At 31.4% G+C, this 15,882-nt stretch overlaps 1 protein-coding gene across 3 annotated transcripts; it reads left to right on the top strand.

The window, feature by feature from the left end:
* The first annotated feature begins 570 nt into the window (after positions 1 to 570).
* LOC134691385 (uncharacterized) lies at positions 571 to 14,082 on the top strand. Of its 3 annotated transcripts, none has more exons than XR_010102120.1 (5): positions 572 to 1,134; positions 6,722 to 6,865; positions 7,476 to 7,882; positions 12,872 to 12,919; positions 13,837 to 14,005. XR_010102120.1 is itself a non-coding variant. In XM_063551899.1 (5 exons), the coding sequence occupies exons 1-5, from the start codon at positions 822 to 824 to the stop codon at positions 13,878 to 13,880; spliced, it is 897 nt and encodes a 298-aa protein (XP_063407969.1). In that variant the 5' UTR covers positions 572 to 821; the 3' UTR covers positions 13,881 to 14,082. The 3 variants fall into 3 exon arrangements, 2 of the variants coding, with proteins under 2 accessions (XP_063407970.1, XP_063407969.1); XM_063551899.1 differs by having other exon boundaries at positions 7,476 to 7,823; positions 13,837 to 14,082; XM_063551900.1 differs by lacking the exon at positions 13,837 to 14,005 and having other exon boundaries at positions 571 to 1,134; positions 12,872 to 12,921.
* The last annotated feature ends 1,800 nt before the right edge of the window (positions 14,083 to 15,882 follow it).

The following is a 15,882-nucleotide window of genomic DNA, read 5'->3' as shown; positions in this document are numbered from 1 at the left end:
GAATTTTATGTCCGAGACAGAGAGAATTAAATATTGTAAAGAGATAAAGAAACTAAAAAGAAAAGAGCAAAAAAATAAAAGTTCAATAAATATAAAGAAAAATACAACACAAGCCGGATCAGAAAACAAAAAAGTTCATTTGCTTGCGTATCTACCAGGAGAAATATTTCATACATATTCAAGACTTTGAAGTATCCATATCGATCAAAAAATGATTACAAACAAAACGAACAAAGTATACTCGATAACTGACGTAAAACGTCAAATTTTGACGTTACCAATTGGAAATTACAGTTCATCCAATTTAAAAATATACTCTTTTTTTTTAATTTAATACATTTATTCCCTCATGCAAGGATTTGTATAGTTAAACGCTATACAAATCCTTGCCTCATGTAATTTGTTTCTTATTTCGTTAAAGGCTTTATATGTCTGTCCGCATCTTTATTATCCGCAAAGAAATGTAACTCTTATTTAATTTTAAATAACGGCCGTTGGAATTCTCTGTATAAAAATCTATCATTTATGGTTCATAGGAATTCCATTACACTGTTTCCTAATAAAATTCAAATCAGCAGGTAACAGTCAACAATTTACCTGTGACAGGTGAGAAATGCAAATGGTGGACGCCAAGATGTGATGAATGCGGAAATGCAGTTTTCGTTAGATTTTATTTTAATCTAAACAACCATTGCAAATTGTTTCCCATAACTTTATGTAAAAAATTAACTTTGAGTGTCAGCATATAAGACAGGTCAGGTGACGGGAAAACACTTTCTCAAAAGTTTACAGAAACCGGAAATCAAAATTTGAAGTAAACAATGTATCAGAATAAACAATACAGTTATGGCAAATCTAGAAGTCCAGGCGAGGTGATTGGGGAATGCCTCCACAATGTCTTTAGTTCGGGCTTCCTGCTCATCTCTGGGCTATTGTTGGTGTTTTCTTCGTTGGTGTCGATCGTCAGCTGTCTGCTGCCCTTCTGGTTCAAGTTGACACTATACAACCAGATTTTTGGAGACGAGGTAAAAGCCAACGACATCGAGATTGATACTGGACTGTATTTCATGGACAAGGACAGATTTATCAATTTATTGATGATAGACAAAGCATCAAGTGTCCAGCTCATGCCAGGTATAATAGTCAGGGGTTTCATTATTTTTTTAAAGCAATAGACCACTTTTGAGTTCATATGTGAGCCATAATTTGTTCCTGTGAAAAAAGTTCCAGTGGACCTAATTTCACAGGTAATTTGTTCTGGGAGAACTTTTTACACAGACAATTTCTATATAATTTGTTCCATCTATATGAAATAAGTTCCACACTTTACCTGGTGAAATAAGTTCTGGGTTGGTGAAATTTGTTCCTTACCTAGTGAAATAAGTTCCATGTTTGTGAGATTAGTTCCTTACCTGGTGAAATAAGTTCTGGATTTGTGAGATTTGTTCCTCACCTGGTGAAATAAGTTCCTTGTCTATGAAATATGTTCCACTGGTTAAACAAGTTATCTTATATACTGAGCACTTGTCATCAGTCAGTTTAAAGTCATTATAAAAAACATGTATTTAGTCTGTATAATATTGATAATGTAATAAATAAAAAGTGTAAACATCCAATTTGAATCATGTGGAGTTCAGCAAAAGTTAAATAACATACTCAATTAATAATACTAAAAATGACAATTATGAACCAGGAAAAAGTAGAATAAAAAATAAAAATAAAAGTCATTCCCCCAAAAAAGGTATCATAGTTAAAGATGAACATTTGTACTTTTTAAAAAAGGACAAAGTGACTGATCAATTATTTTAAAAGACAAAGAAACAAAAGACATGCTCTTTAAAAACTGCAATGACCATAGCTAAGTACATGTATGATAATAACACCCATGACAGATCAACAGGAAACAAGGAGGTCGAATACCACATAAAGGATAAAACAATAATTTCAGGGAAAAAACTTAAAGGGAGCCCAGTCGCCCATGGCTCCTAGATTTTGAGCTGGGCCCCTAAACTTTCAGATAAAGTTAAGTTGAACATATAGAAAATAATTATGAAATATCTGGTCTGGGCTCCCAGTTTGAAATTCCCAAGTTTAGTCCCTGTAAGCATAGATACAAGTTATGATACATTATAATCACTTTTATTGCTTATCTCCATCCTACAGTCATGCATTTAATTGCAAATGTACCCCATGCAAGCACAGTACTTATTTTCTGTGAAATAGGTACGAGCAGAACATTTTCATTGATTTCTATAAAATACCTTTGTTCAAAACTAATATCACAGGAACTTATTTCACCTTTTCTTTTAAATTTTAATATTGGAACAAAACTCATGGTGCTGTAATTTTTGTTCCGGAACTTATTTCAAACTTGTTTAAAAAATTAGTTCCGGAACAAATTTTATAGTGCTGGAACATATTTTCTGTGACATAAGTTCCGGTGGAACATATTTCATATGAAATTTGTTCCGGCGGAACAAATGTCACGCCGGAACAAATATTTTGTTACACATCCGTCACCGGAAAAAACTCGTCAATTATACGCGCCTTTATCGCAGTCATCTGTGCGTTTAGGGGCGTCGTCACTTCCTTACAAGGTTGAGCGAGTGGTTGGAAAATTATAATTCTATATTGTACGAATTATTCGGCAAATTGAATTCTGAAAATAGACAATCAACACTGCTGTCATTAGGGAATTGTCAGTAAGTACCTACAGAGCAACCATTATTTCTAGTTTATCCTGCACAAAAACGATCACTAAGACGCTTGATGAACGTAAATAGTGCAGGGATACAGGCGAGCCCCTCTATCTGGTAAATGACGTCATAAAGGCATGCATAATTGACGAGTTTTTGCCGGTGACGGATGAACTCGAAAGTGGTCTATTGCTTTCATGCCGTCGCGTATGGCCATCTTTGTGACCCAGATCAGAGACTCCGCCCAGATCAAGCCATAGTATTTTGTTAACCAGGCTCCTGGTCTGTCATTCTTAAACACCTACATATGTTTTCTAATGCAATACATAGCTTGAAACTTTTGAAAAACGTTAGTGGATTTAAGAAGTTTCAGCATACGTTCTTGTAGATGTATTTTTGTATTTAGGCGGACAACCGTTTGACTATCAAAAAACATAGACGTCCGAGTGAAAAAAATGCAATTTTATACCTGCGATTCCGTTTTCCGTTCGTACGATGTTTCAACAAAATATGGAATCATTTCAGTTGTTGATTTAGTATTGAAAATTTGACTGAATTATCTTTTATGATATACAGTTTTATATGTTTAATTGGTGTTTTTTTAAGAAAGAGGTCAGGTGCTCTTGTTCATTCATAAAATTGTCGTTCATTCATAAATTTATTGTAAAATCAAAATCACTACACAGGTTATCAGGTTATACGTAGTGTCAAATGATTACCTGTAATCTAAAAATAGACAAAGTTAACTGACCTATTTTGTTGATTTGTTTGCGCAAATAATATAAGGAACGAAACCCTTGTTAAAACACATAACAATAAGTTTGTTTTCCTTTTTTGTCATAACTCCGTAAGATTTATCGATCACCTTACTAATGAAATGGACCCGTCCAAACGTGATAGATGCCAAGTCCAGATGAAGAGATATTTACAATTTGGAATTTTCTAGTTTCATAGACTAAAAAAAGTACATCCTTTTTGGATATCATATTCAAAACTGGGTATGCATGACAAATGATGAAACCATTATCCTCGTCTTTCCAATGGACGAGTCTACTACGTTTGTTGACCCTCGACGGTCCACCGTGTTTGCAATTTTATTTCACATGTTTTCGAAATATTGAAGATCATTTTCACACTTACTTTACTTTAGTCTGTACTGTTCACAATGTTTCCTGAAAATTGGATAAATATCAAAGCAACTTAGAGCTGTTTGATCTTGTTCGTATAATGACGATTTAATGTCATGTTTGTCTGTGATGGCCCCTCTTTTCGGGATTGCATGAGAATTATAGTTATCTCGTACCGCATGAGGATGACACATATCAACTGAGCAATAATGTTTGGGACTTAGTTTTTAAGAAATGATGACAAAGTAACATTATGAAAATATTTTTAGTCAGCTGAAATATATATTTATTTTTTACATGTTTATGTCTTGTAAAATATTTTGTTTCTTTCCCGTTTTTCAACATTTGCGTCTGGAAAGTTGAAATGTTTTAACTGAATGGTAAAATTTAAATTAATTATGAAAATTAAATCAATAAAGGAAATTATTGCCCAGTTACAAACACTACTAGGGGATAATCCATAATAATTTCTCTTGGAGTTATATGTTTCAGCACATGTATATGACCCCAACTTTAGCCTGGTAAACGTGTTGTCTCCTTGTGAAATATAAAACATATTAAAAATGACTTTCTGCTAAAGTCTTTAATTGATATAAAGTTAAAACCTTCTTAATTCTAACTAGACAACACTCCTGTCATGTTTAATTCTTAAATATATGTGGATGAAAAAAAAGTCCCCCAAACATAAACATGTCAGCAATTGCTTTTACAGCCTTTCAGGCTTTGATTTAGACTGGTGGTACCTTTAAAATTTTAGGGGGAACCATCCCAAAGGGCGAGGGGTCTGGGGGCCGCCTAAGGCCCCCAGTGGGTCCAGGGCTAGCCCTGGTAGGGGGGCGACCCCCCTGAAGCTCCTGGATTTTAGGTATTTCAGCCTTAATTTTTTACTTTAAAAAATAGGGAAAAGTCTGTTATATTTACTTCAATTTTGGGTAAGTTAACATTGAATTGGTTTTTTTTCTAGAGTATTTATCTGAAAATACATTGCTTATAATTATTTTGAAATCAGTTATAAAATATGTATTATAGTGGATCTGATTGGGGTCTAAGTGTGAAGTGGGATTAATAATTTTAGTAAGCGTGACATGTGAAAGTTTAATTAATGTGGGGTGAAAAGGGGTAATGAGATCTAGCGGGACCCAGGAAAAGACCAAAAATGAGAATTGCTTACATGTACGTACATAGTGTAAGCGGGATACGGGAATCTGACAAAACAGTAAGCGCAATCAGAAACCCCGAATGAGACCTCCATTATAGTGATTTCTTCTTCACTTTTTTACAGGAATAACTGATATATTAAATAACAGTGCAAAAAGACAGAATGAAAATAAAAAGCTATAGTATGAATCATCATTTCCATTTGCCAATGAGACAACTCTTCATTATAAAAAAAAAATGACACATAAATCTAACAACTTAAGTTCACTGTTTGGCCTTCAACAATGAACAAATTGCATTCCATATAATCAGTTATTTACATGTGCATGTACATGCAGTAAGAATAACAGCAATTTATATAACTGTTTTACTGTAACTTTTGTTTAAAAGTTTCCTTTTGCTATTTAAAATACATGTGAACCATATGAAAACCTCCACTTTAACATGTTTATAGTGAGACCAAGTACAAAATAACCAATTATGCACTTGTAGCAAATTCCATGGGGTGGAGAGATATGAAGCAATATGAAAGCTCATCATGGCTCATATGGTCTTAAATATTTTTTTTCTAATTTGCAGACCATACATTGTAGACTACATTTGTACCCCTTAATACCATGGACACTTTAAAAAGCAAAATAAATATTTCAGGGTTCTTGCTAAGGATTTTTGAAGGTGAGTCCAGGGACTCGTAATTTTTTACCATGATGAGTACAACAGCAAGAAGAAAATGTTTTATTGCAATTTAATGTAATATTTATAAGTCTCCATTTCCTAACAGAGCTATGAAATGACTTTAAATTCAGATCACTTTTAAATTATTGCCATTTAATGATGATATTTGTGTTAAACTATGTTCAGTTTATACAGAATATTTCAATCTTGATGAATCTGTGGACTCACTAGTTTTGATATATAGATTTGTCATGTTTGTAGAGTATACATGTTCAGGTATAACAAGAACTTGTAACATCGAAATGTATACATGAATAAATGTCATTAAAGTCATAAGAAACCTCAGATTAAAAAAAAATATGCATATGTTTTTATAACTAAATGGATAGTTTTCATTATACAACTTATGTACATATACTTTTTTTTCTGAGGAAAATTCTTTAATTTGTCCACATTTAGAAGAAGTTTACTTATTTCTAATTGATTGCTTCCAGCAAGCAATTCGCCGACATATTTTTCGTATGCATAGTGAGTCAAGCGTAACCCTTCTCGTAAAAATCCGGTGACCACTTCGCATGGATCTGTCATTGAAATAAACAAATATCTGATTATACATGTTAAACACGTGCTCAAGACCCATGCTTTTTGTGATTTGTTTACTATAAGGTGACAATCGGTAAAACTCGGCTTCAAAACACGGCATTTAATGAGCAGCCATATTTGTTAAATCATAACAAACAGAGAGAAAACAAAATTGACGATTATATGATATATTTGCGAAAATAATGATAAAATCATGCACAGAGGGCTAAGTTTATGATGTATACATGCATTGGTTCAAGAATTGGACAAACATTAGTTTTCACCACTCGCTCGTTTCATATGACTTTAAATGAAGATTTTGAGTATACAAATGTAGATCAGTCAATCAGTGAGACTATTAACTTTGAACAGCAACAATTACATGAACATATTTCATGTATGTCAAAACTACAACACTTTAATCCTTTATGAACACTTAAAACACTTATTTTAAAACAATAAAAGTTAACATTTTTCTTCCAGATTATTTGAAATTTGCCCAGTTGTTATTCCTGGTTGGTACCATTGGTATATTGGTATGCACTGCCTCAGCCATTTTGTTATTGACACGTGACAAGGTGGTTGTTTCTGCAGAGATGTCGTTAGCAGGTGCTACGGTTGCAATAGGTATGTTAGGCCAAAAACCGTGAGATTAGTATCTGATTATTTATATTCATGAGTGTTTCTATATACATGTATAGCTCCTTGTTCTGAACATGCATGAATATTTTGCGGCTGGACATTAAGCAATCATCAATCAACCTTCTTAAAATTTACCATTTATATATGTGACGTTCCTGTATGAATAGAATAAACAAAAATTTGAAATCGAATAATGAATAAGTTGGTTCCAATTCTGCAATTTTCACAATTTAATTTCTGGTTAAAAGTGAAAGTATACAAAGCAAGAATTGTTACTCATCATATACACAAAGCTTTGTAAATATGATTGACATCTTTAAACAATTTTTGTAAGCATAGTTCAACCTGTATATATCATATTTGAATTTAATTGGATATTATCCAAAATAAATCGTACAATATACAAACAAATGTACAAACAAGGCAAGCAAGCTAACCAAAGTCTTGCTTTACATGCATTAGGAAATTAGCTGTAAAACATAAAAATGACATATATCAAAATGTAAAGATATTTAAGATAAGACTCAACTGTTGAAGACCTTCAAAAGAATAGCTTGATTTTAACATATATACATTTGAATAACTTTTATTTCAGCTTTATGTCAAGTTTTAGGAGTTATTCTTTGTGTGATGCAAGTGCTTGTTAATGACCAGGCCATGTGGCAGGACCTCCCAGTCAAAGATGCCATCCCTAACCGCTTTGGTTACTACAAAGTCTTAGAGGCCTATCCAAAGATAGAGTTCAACTGGGGATTCTACTTCGCAGCAGCTGCAGCCCTGTTCTCTCTGGTCTCTGCCATTTGTGTAGTCATTCAGATGTTTTCATCCTGCAACCGTCTTAGCCACATTCGGTACCAGATGCTGAGAGAGAAGCCTGACGAGGGAACCAGTCCTATAACTGGTTACCCGTATTATGCTAACAAGGGCTACGACCAACAACCTGGTGAATTTCTACTTTGACCTTTCAATGCTGTTGCTACCTTCATTGCTTCATCTGTCAAGGTACTTGAACTCTAGTCAACGTTTTTGTCATGTCTGCTCAAATTATCCCCCCTTTGCTTGCGCTTTTTTCATTTCATGATTTTCTTTGCATTTTATATTACATTTGGGTATACATATACTACTCTCTTTGTTTCAGATAGTTAAGCACATTTGTTTTTGATTCTGTTTATTAGTGATGTTTCAGTTATTGAAATTTAAATTTAACCATATTTGCAACTGTTATTTATTAAACCAGTGGTGTGATGTTATTTTCATTTTTGGGTAAGAAAAAGTAAATGATTCTATCAAAAGCATTTTAAATAGGAGACTTGCACTTATTTAATTATTTGACATCAAGTCTTTTAATTTCTCATTTCTTAATATTTCTCTGCATTTTCATGTTTTTCATTATTTTTTCTCTTTCACATTCTCTAATTTATATGAGTTCATGCAGTCCTTCACAAAATTATGATTAAAATAAATTTTAGGTTTGATTTGTTTGAAAAGAAAGAAATTCAACAATAGTTTGTTTTTAAAACCATTTAATCCCCTGTCTGTTAAGTTGACATGACACTATGCAAATAATTTACAATACATTTATTATTTTCTCAGTTAAAAAAGGGACATTTCATTATTCGCTGATCTGTTTAATTTGCAGATGAAGAGATGTCTTTGTCTTGAATCTTTTTTGACAAGGATTAAGTTTTGTTTTTCATAGATAATTTAGTTACCAGTTCTCTCCTGATATTCTGGCTTGCTCCTCTAGTCTGAAATAACAAGACTTGCCAGTCTTTTTCCCCAAAGATTAGCAGGGGTGGATCCAACTATATGTCCCCATTCAAATGCATTGATCAGCCACCCAAAAAGGGGGGTTCAAACGCCAATAACCCCCCCCCCCCCCCCCCCCTCTGGGTCCGCCACTAATTAGTGGTCTTCATTCAGGTATTTTTGCTTTGTATGTCAATTAATTGACAACCTTCACAACAATTTTCTGCTGCAAAGTACTATTTCATGAACAGTTATTTGTTAGAAATACTAAGGATCACGTAGTAGTGGGTATATTAATTTTGTATATATACAAATAGACATTAAATATATGTAGTCTAGGACCCTAGGTGTAGAATAAATTTCGTACAGTATTTAAGATAAATTAATAAAAATTTCTATATTTCAAATTAGATCGTAATCAATTAATTAATTCTTTAGAAGTACAGTAGAATGTCTGACCTTTGGCTTTTAGTTCACTTAAAAATATATCCAGAAACCAAAACTAAAGATAAGTAACTATCTTACATCTTTAAACAAGGTAAAATATTGTGTCAGAAATTTAAAAATTGTTAAGAAAATCTCACAGGAGGTTGCTTAGACATTTGGAATTTTGAAAAAAGGCAAAATCCTAACATGTGTTTTGCTTTATATAGGCTATCATAGACTTGCTACAATTCCCTTTCTATTATTTTTCTCCAACTAATATATATGTTTACTGATAAGTGCTAGCCTACTGATTGCCCTTGGAGCCTTCCTCCTGCAGATGTCAGTATAATTGTAATCTCCTAGTTATAGCAGTAAAACTATTAAAGGGGCAAAATTGAAAAAAAAGAAGAAAAAACATAATTAGGAAGGGACACATAGCAAGTCTGAGGCTATGGCAAAGATAACTGAAATTGATTTGCTTTTGGACTAACTATAACTAAGACTTTTGAAAGGCTATATGGCAAATATTATTAAACTGCCTTTTGGCCTAACTATAAGCAGTTATCACAGAACCATGACAAGGCGTGACTAGAGTTAGGTTATATATATCCAAGAAATTGCACTTCGATTATTGTATTGTCTTTATTTAGGCTAACGCATGCTTTTCAAAATGAACAAACAAATAATGTTATTATATAACATATAGAAAAAAAAGTATGTCATTAAATTATTTAAAATTTTCATAACAAAATGCTTTTTCTTCTGAACTTAAGAATGTCTAATCCGGGAACAATTTCAAAATCGTTATCATACTTTTTAGCAGCAAATTTTTCGTCTAAATAAAGACATCTTTAGTTACCTCTCTTTCACTCATCTTTCTGTCATTATAGTTCATCACTACACATACAGTTCAGGCAATTAGGACCTGAAAGTGGGGATATTTTTTCTCCAACAAAAACAAATTCTGAAATACCCTATCAAATTTCCCTGTAAATAATAACATGAATTATGTGTACATTAAATACAAATAAAACCATAAGTATCACACTTTGATTTGAATGGAATATTCATAAAAAAAGTAATATTAAGGAATTCAAATGTTATAAATGGCTAATGAACATTGATTTACAGAAAAAAGGAAAAGGGGAGATAATCTGAATATTCTCAATATTATAAATTAAAAAAAAAAATTTAGTTAGTGTTTCGAATACTTTTTTTACATATATAAAGTAACATGCATTTTCTATATGCTACCCTATGCAGTTTTTGAAAGAGTTGTCTTTTCGATTTTGTTTTTTATCAGATATTGGGAGAACAAACATTCAACCAGTTTCAGGTCCAAATTTTGAACTGTAAAGATATACCCATAACATGACAAATTCTACATAGTCATGATGCACAAATGTATGAAAACATCGACATTAAAACATGTTCATCAATAAATAACTTGGGAATATGAAGTTGGTTAATAGGATGTGATGTACATGTATGTGGCAGTGATATTTTTTGCCTTAAATTACTAGAGAAAGGCTTTTTCCCCTGCAGAAGAATGCCAATTTGAAAAAAATGGATTTAATTTTTTTCCAAACAGTGCAGTCTCAGTAGTTATTGTGCATGAATACAAACTGAAAAACACTCATTTATACATTTTTTATGACTAAAATGACTATATGTGCAGATTTGAGGGTCTATTTATGTATCATCACTGACAATAAGGGGTATAATTTTAAAGCAGGGTTTGACTCTTGAAAGGGGGTCTGCAAATTAAAGTTTCAGTCAAATTCATGGTTTATTCTAAATTTCCTAGTTTGAAAAAATGACGCATATTTTCCCAATAAAAAAGAGTAGAGGTAGAGGTAGTTTTTAAAAAAGCCAACAATATCACTGTGAAAATCAAAGTAAAGAATAATACAGTAATAAAAATAATTATAAGTAAAGAATAATACTTAACTATTACTTGTACAGTAATGGCATATTTGAATGCATGCATTTATTGTGGTGAACAACATTGGAAATAATAGCAAGGTGCTCGTACCCAAAGCCTGTTGTGTTTTGTAACATTTGTGAAATATGTTGAAGTGTATGGTTACCTGTATACATGTTGCATGGATGGATTATACATACTTTTTATATACAACTCTATTAATCTTTCTGTTGACTATGGAATTTATTCAAAGTATGGTGAGAGATTGTTTTAATGACAAAAAGGAAGTACATTTACTGTGGATTCATTAATATTCGTTGGATGCGAATTTTCATGGTTGCGTTGTAACAGGTGAACCACGAATTCAAATGTCGAACGAATATCATATTTTCAATAGGCTTTATATACAGAGATTGGCAAAACCATGAAAACAAATATCCACGAAAATGCAAGTTTTCAGCAATCCACGAAAATTGATACCCACGAAAATAAATGAATCCACAGTATACATATATGTGTGCAGAGTACATCTAGCCCAGTGGTTTATATGGGTATTTAGACCCTTTGTGAATACTTAAAATTTGGCAACTGTATAGAAGTTTTATCATTTTCATTTATTTTTATAAAATTCAAATTTCTCGATCTGGTTTTGAGACCCTGTGAGATGCACAGTCTGAAAGCTTATAATAAATTTAAAAAACTACAATACAGTTTAAATAGATTGAAAATACCTTTAACAGCTTTGGTTCAAAGAGGAAAGTTATTGAATTTTAAAATTCTGTGGTCAATCTAGGGTTTTTTGATGACCAAAATAGAAATAAAAGTTTATAACAAGGCCTTCCTTAATTTACCCTGATGCCACATTGTTAAGGCTGTTTTATGATGTTTTTTTTTGTCAAATCAGAGATTGACAGATTTATATGAAATGTCACACAAAGGTTCACATTGCACAATCCATGAGAAGCAATCCCATAAATGATAAAGTTTGACTAGAGTTATGTACCTTTCCATCTATTTTCATTTTTATTGCATGTTGGCTCAATCATTTGCATGAGAAAGATTTTATATAAAATAAAAGTACACATACAAAGGACATATACATATATGGATAATGATTAACATGATTGAGAAATGTTTATTTTTTTGGAAGAAAAGTTTGGTTATGTGTACTTTTATTTATACTATAAATTGAAAGAAATGCAACACATCATGGCTGGGTTTAAGTATTTACTGATTTGTATTTATATTAAAACATTTATTAATAACATTTGCAGGTAAATAATATTAATTTTTGAGTTTTCACTTTTTTTACCATGGAGGATAATTAAACAAATAAACAGAAATTACTTAAATACTATAATTATCTGTGTAATACAGAAATGAACATTCATATAAATATTCCTTTAAATTAAAAAAAAAACCAAAAAAAATTCAAGACTTAATCCCCAATTTCCTAGTGTTGCATTTCTTTTAACACTAAGCATATATGGAAATACTGCATGTTATTTTAGTAAGATAGTGGGAAAAATTGCTGAATTATATATAATATTTATTTAGGTTAAACAAAATGTTTCTTGTTTTAGGATCATATATCTATGAGTTATTTCAGGAGTTATAATAAATTTTGAAATTTTGTCTTTATAAACTTTTTAAAATAAATATAACTTGTAAATCGGAAACACTTGTGAACATTTACACTTTTTTCTAAAAATCTTGTTTTATGAAATATAAAAATTACAATCTGAAACTATCTGTTAAAGAACATTTTAAACAATGAGGAAAGAACATTGAAAAGAAATTTCTTGTATGCTGAACACACACAATGGTCACCTTAAATGTATAATATCAGAATTCGAATGTATAATAATTTTACAATGATTTCCATTGTTTAGGAGGATATGGTTTACCACCACCTGAAGAACGACCTCTTATGTATACAGGTACAGTATGTTAATGACAACTTGTCGCTGTGTAGCATATTTGCTTTTAGTTATTTTTTTAAAAATTAATTAGGCCTTTAGTTTTTGTGTTTAAATTGTTTTACATTTTTTATTTCTGGGACTTTTATAGTAGACTGCGCACTTTGGGCTTTGATCATTGTTGAAGTCCTCTACAGTGTTCTCCTCAGGGCCTTTTAGCATCAGGGTAATATGATGCTTTATGTTTGAATATGAGGCTATCTGAATTAGTTTTCTTACAGATTATGTTATGGATGTGATGCTACTTTTTTAAAAGCAAGATGGTATTTCAAATTTCCCTCTTTACCATGATGCTAAATGAAATGTCTGGCATTTGTCTGGGAAGAACACTGACTTACAAATGTATAGTTGTTAATTTCTGTGTCATTGTTATCTTGTGAATAGTAGTCTCATTGGCAATCACACAACATCTACATTTTCATAATTATCATAACATTATATTTTTTGTAGCTAGTCAAGTCCTTTCATAGTGAACTTGCAAAACTTTTCAAAAGCAACTTATCAACCTTACTACTACATTGCTTTACAAACATGTCAATTTTTTGATGGGTCAAAGTTCATGTTCTTTCCCAAACCACAGTTTACTTAAAGGTTGTTGTCAACCTTGGAAAATCAATAAAATTCTCTTAAAATTTGCATATTTTGTGATGGTTTGTAAATTGTAGTGATGTGGACTCATTAAATGTAAAAATCCAGCTAAAGTGAAACTCAAAACCAAAAGAAACATGTTGGCTCCTTTCCCAAGCACTCATTATTAAGGAGCACAAGCAAAGACCAGAAATTGTTTTCCTGTATTTATATGTGAAGAAATGGATTTGTGAAAATATAATACAACTAATATGTGTTTTATATTAAAATTTAATGTTTGTATTTTTCAGTACACCCTTACCAAATGCCTTCAGCCTCAGAAGTAGATCTCTAGACCAATTTTCCAGGATGTATACTGGTACCTAATAAAGGGGCATTTTGGAACCAGTTTATAACTTAAAAAGATCTATGGATATTTGAACACTGCTGACAATTCTAGTCTTAAAATTAGAGTAACATGTTAGATTTAATTTCTGTCTTTTTTTTATGCTTTTGGTAAAGTTACGTAAATACATCATTTGAACATGTTCAAACATGATGTATAGAGGATACAGTTATAAGTGTCTGCTTACTGCGTTTTAATTTCTTATTCATTCAAAGCTTTTCTATTCAAACAATAGATAGCGAATTTATTGGAATAAGGATTTTCCTAAATTTTATAAATTTGAGTCAGATTGGCATTCTGTATATGTAAGAGGTTTGAGATCACAGGGCAATGACACTGATATCTTGATTTTTTTAAATGAATCATAATTTTATTAAATGTACAGATAAACTATCAGAAATCCATCATTTTTTTTACTTCAAACAAAAATTGTAAAGTGCCATTTATTCTACCAAATGATCTGTTCATCAAAAAGAATTGTACAATTGTATTGAAATAGCTTTGAAATAAAAACAACTTAAAATTGATTATTATGAGACACAAATGAAAGAACATTGCCACAATAGAAGAAAAAAATCATCAGTATCATTGCCTCATGTAAATACTTTAATTTGTAGAACTCAGATCTGAAAACAATAAGATGGTTGTGAACGTGTTCATTCCTAATTCATTACTCATTCTGTCAGCTGTGCCATACATTGTACATAGTCATATATACATATAGATAACACATGAACAATTTTTATAATGTATATGGAAAGGATATTGGATCATTTTGTTAATATTTTTGTACACATCAAACTTTTAAATTTTTAATGTTGAGTCTGCATGATAATGAAGTTAAAAGATGAAAACAATCTTGTCAATGATTACTTTACCACTTTCACCTGATTGGACATGGAAAAAATGGCTAAAGTTCATAACAATCTTCTATTAAAAAATCATATTTTTATAATTAGAGTCTATAAAACAGGAGTATAATAGTTTGTAAGTACTATGATGGGAAATTCCCTTCATAGTTAACCTATGTTTGAACACAAGTGACATCAATAGAAAATGGTAACCTTATAATTTGTTTTCGTATTGTGCTTTATAAACACAAACTTTAAAGACATGTATATATTTAATATAATTATGTACTATAGTAATTATTTCATACAAATGAATAAATTTGGTATACAAAGATTTATGTGTTTTGGATGTTTTTGTTCTTACACTTGTGTCTCATAATCAAAAGTAGAGGTAGTTTTATGTTGATATAGGTGTAAGCTTAGGCAAGTTGTGCTCCAGTCATTTATCAAAATATTGTGAGTAGAGATATTAGAAGATGTGGTATGAGTGCAAATGAGACAACTCTCCATCCAAGTCACTATTTGTAAAAGTAAACCATTATAAATATGGTCTTCAACACAGTGCCTTGGCTCACACAAACAGCAAGCTATAATGGGCTCCAAAACAATACCAGTGTAAAACTATTGAAACGGGAAAACAAACAGTCTAGTCTGTATAAAAAACGAGGAACACTTATGAATCATATCAACAAATAACACCAACTGAACATTAGATTCCTGACTTAAGGACTTAGGACAGGTGCAAACAATTGCAGCCGGTTTAAATGTTTTAATGGAACCATTATAGTGAATCCTTTATCTGAAACAATAGTGTGATTATTACAAAATAGAAAGAATAACTTGTTGATATAAAGTAATTTTGCTAGCTTATCAATGAAAGACGGTCCATTATCTTTGATACAGGTGTTGCTAAAAGTGACAGGTGGTATAGTTACCTGTTTTGCAGCTATGAGTTAATGTAAATTCAGAAATTGTTGCTTTCATTTATGATAATGGTTTTTGAAGAAAAGAAAGGTGCACCATGGGATTAATGATTACAATTTCAGGAAAATCTGTAAACGGATATACATATACATGCAGAATGCCAGTTCATAGCATTG

Source organism: Mytilus trossulus, chromosome 11 (genome assembly GCF_036588685.1).
Source record: "Mytilus trossulus isolate FHL-02 chromosome 11, PNRI_Mtr1.1.1.hap1, whole genome shotgun sequence".
Classification (NCBI taxonomy): domain Eukaryota; kingdom Metazoa; phylum Mollusca; class Bivalvia; order Mytilida; family Mytilidae; genus Mytilus; species Mytilus trossulus.
Note: the sequence above shows the minus strand (reverse complement) of the source record. Positions and strands in the feature narration are given on the sequence as shown.

Excerpts from the sequence above, each read along its gene's own strand:
- LOC134691385 (XM_063551899.1), top strand. The coding sequence starts at position 822 with ATGTATCAGAATAAACAATACAGTTATGGCAAATCTAGAAGTCCAGGC. Across the intron at positions 6,866-7,475 it reads AGGTGCTACGGTTGCAATAG|CTTTATGTCAAGTTTTAGGA; the intron begins GTATGTTAGGCC and ends CTTTTATTTCAG. Across the intron at positions 12,920-13,836 it reads ACGACCTCTTATGTATACAG|TACACCCTTACCAAATGCCT; the intron begins GTACAGTATGTT and ends TGTATTTTTCAG.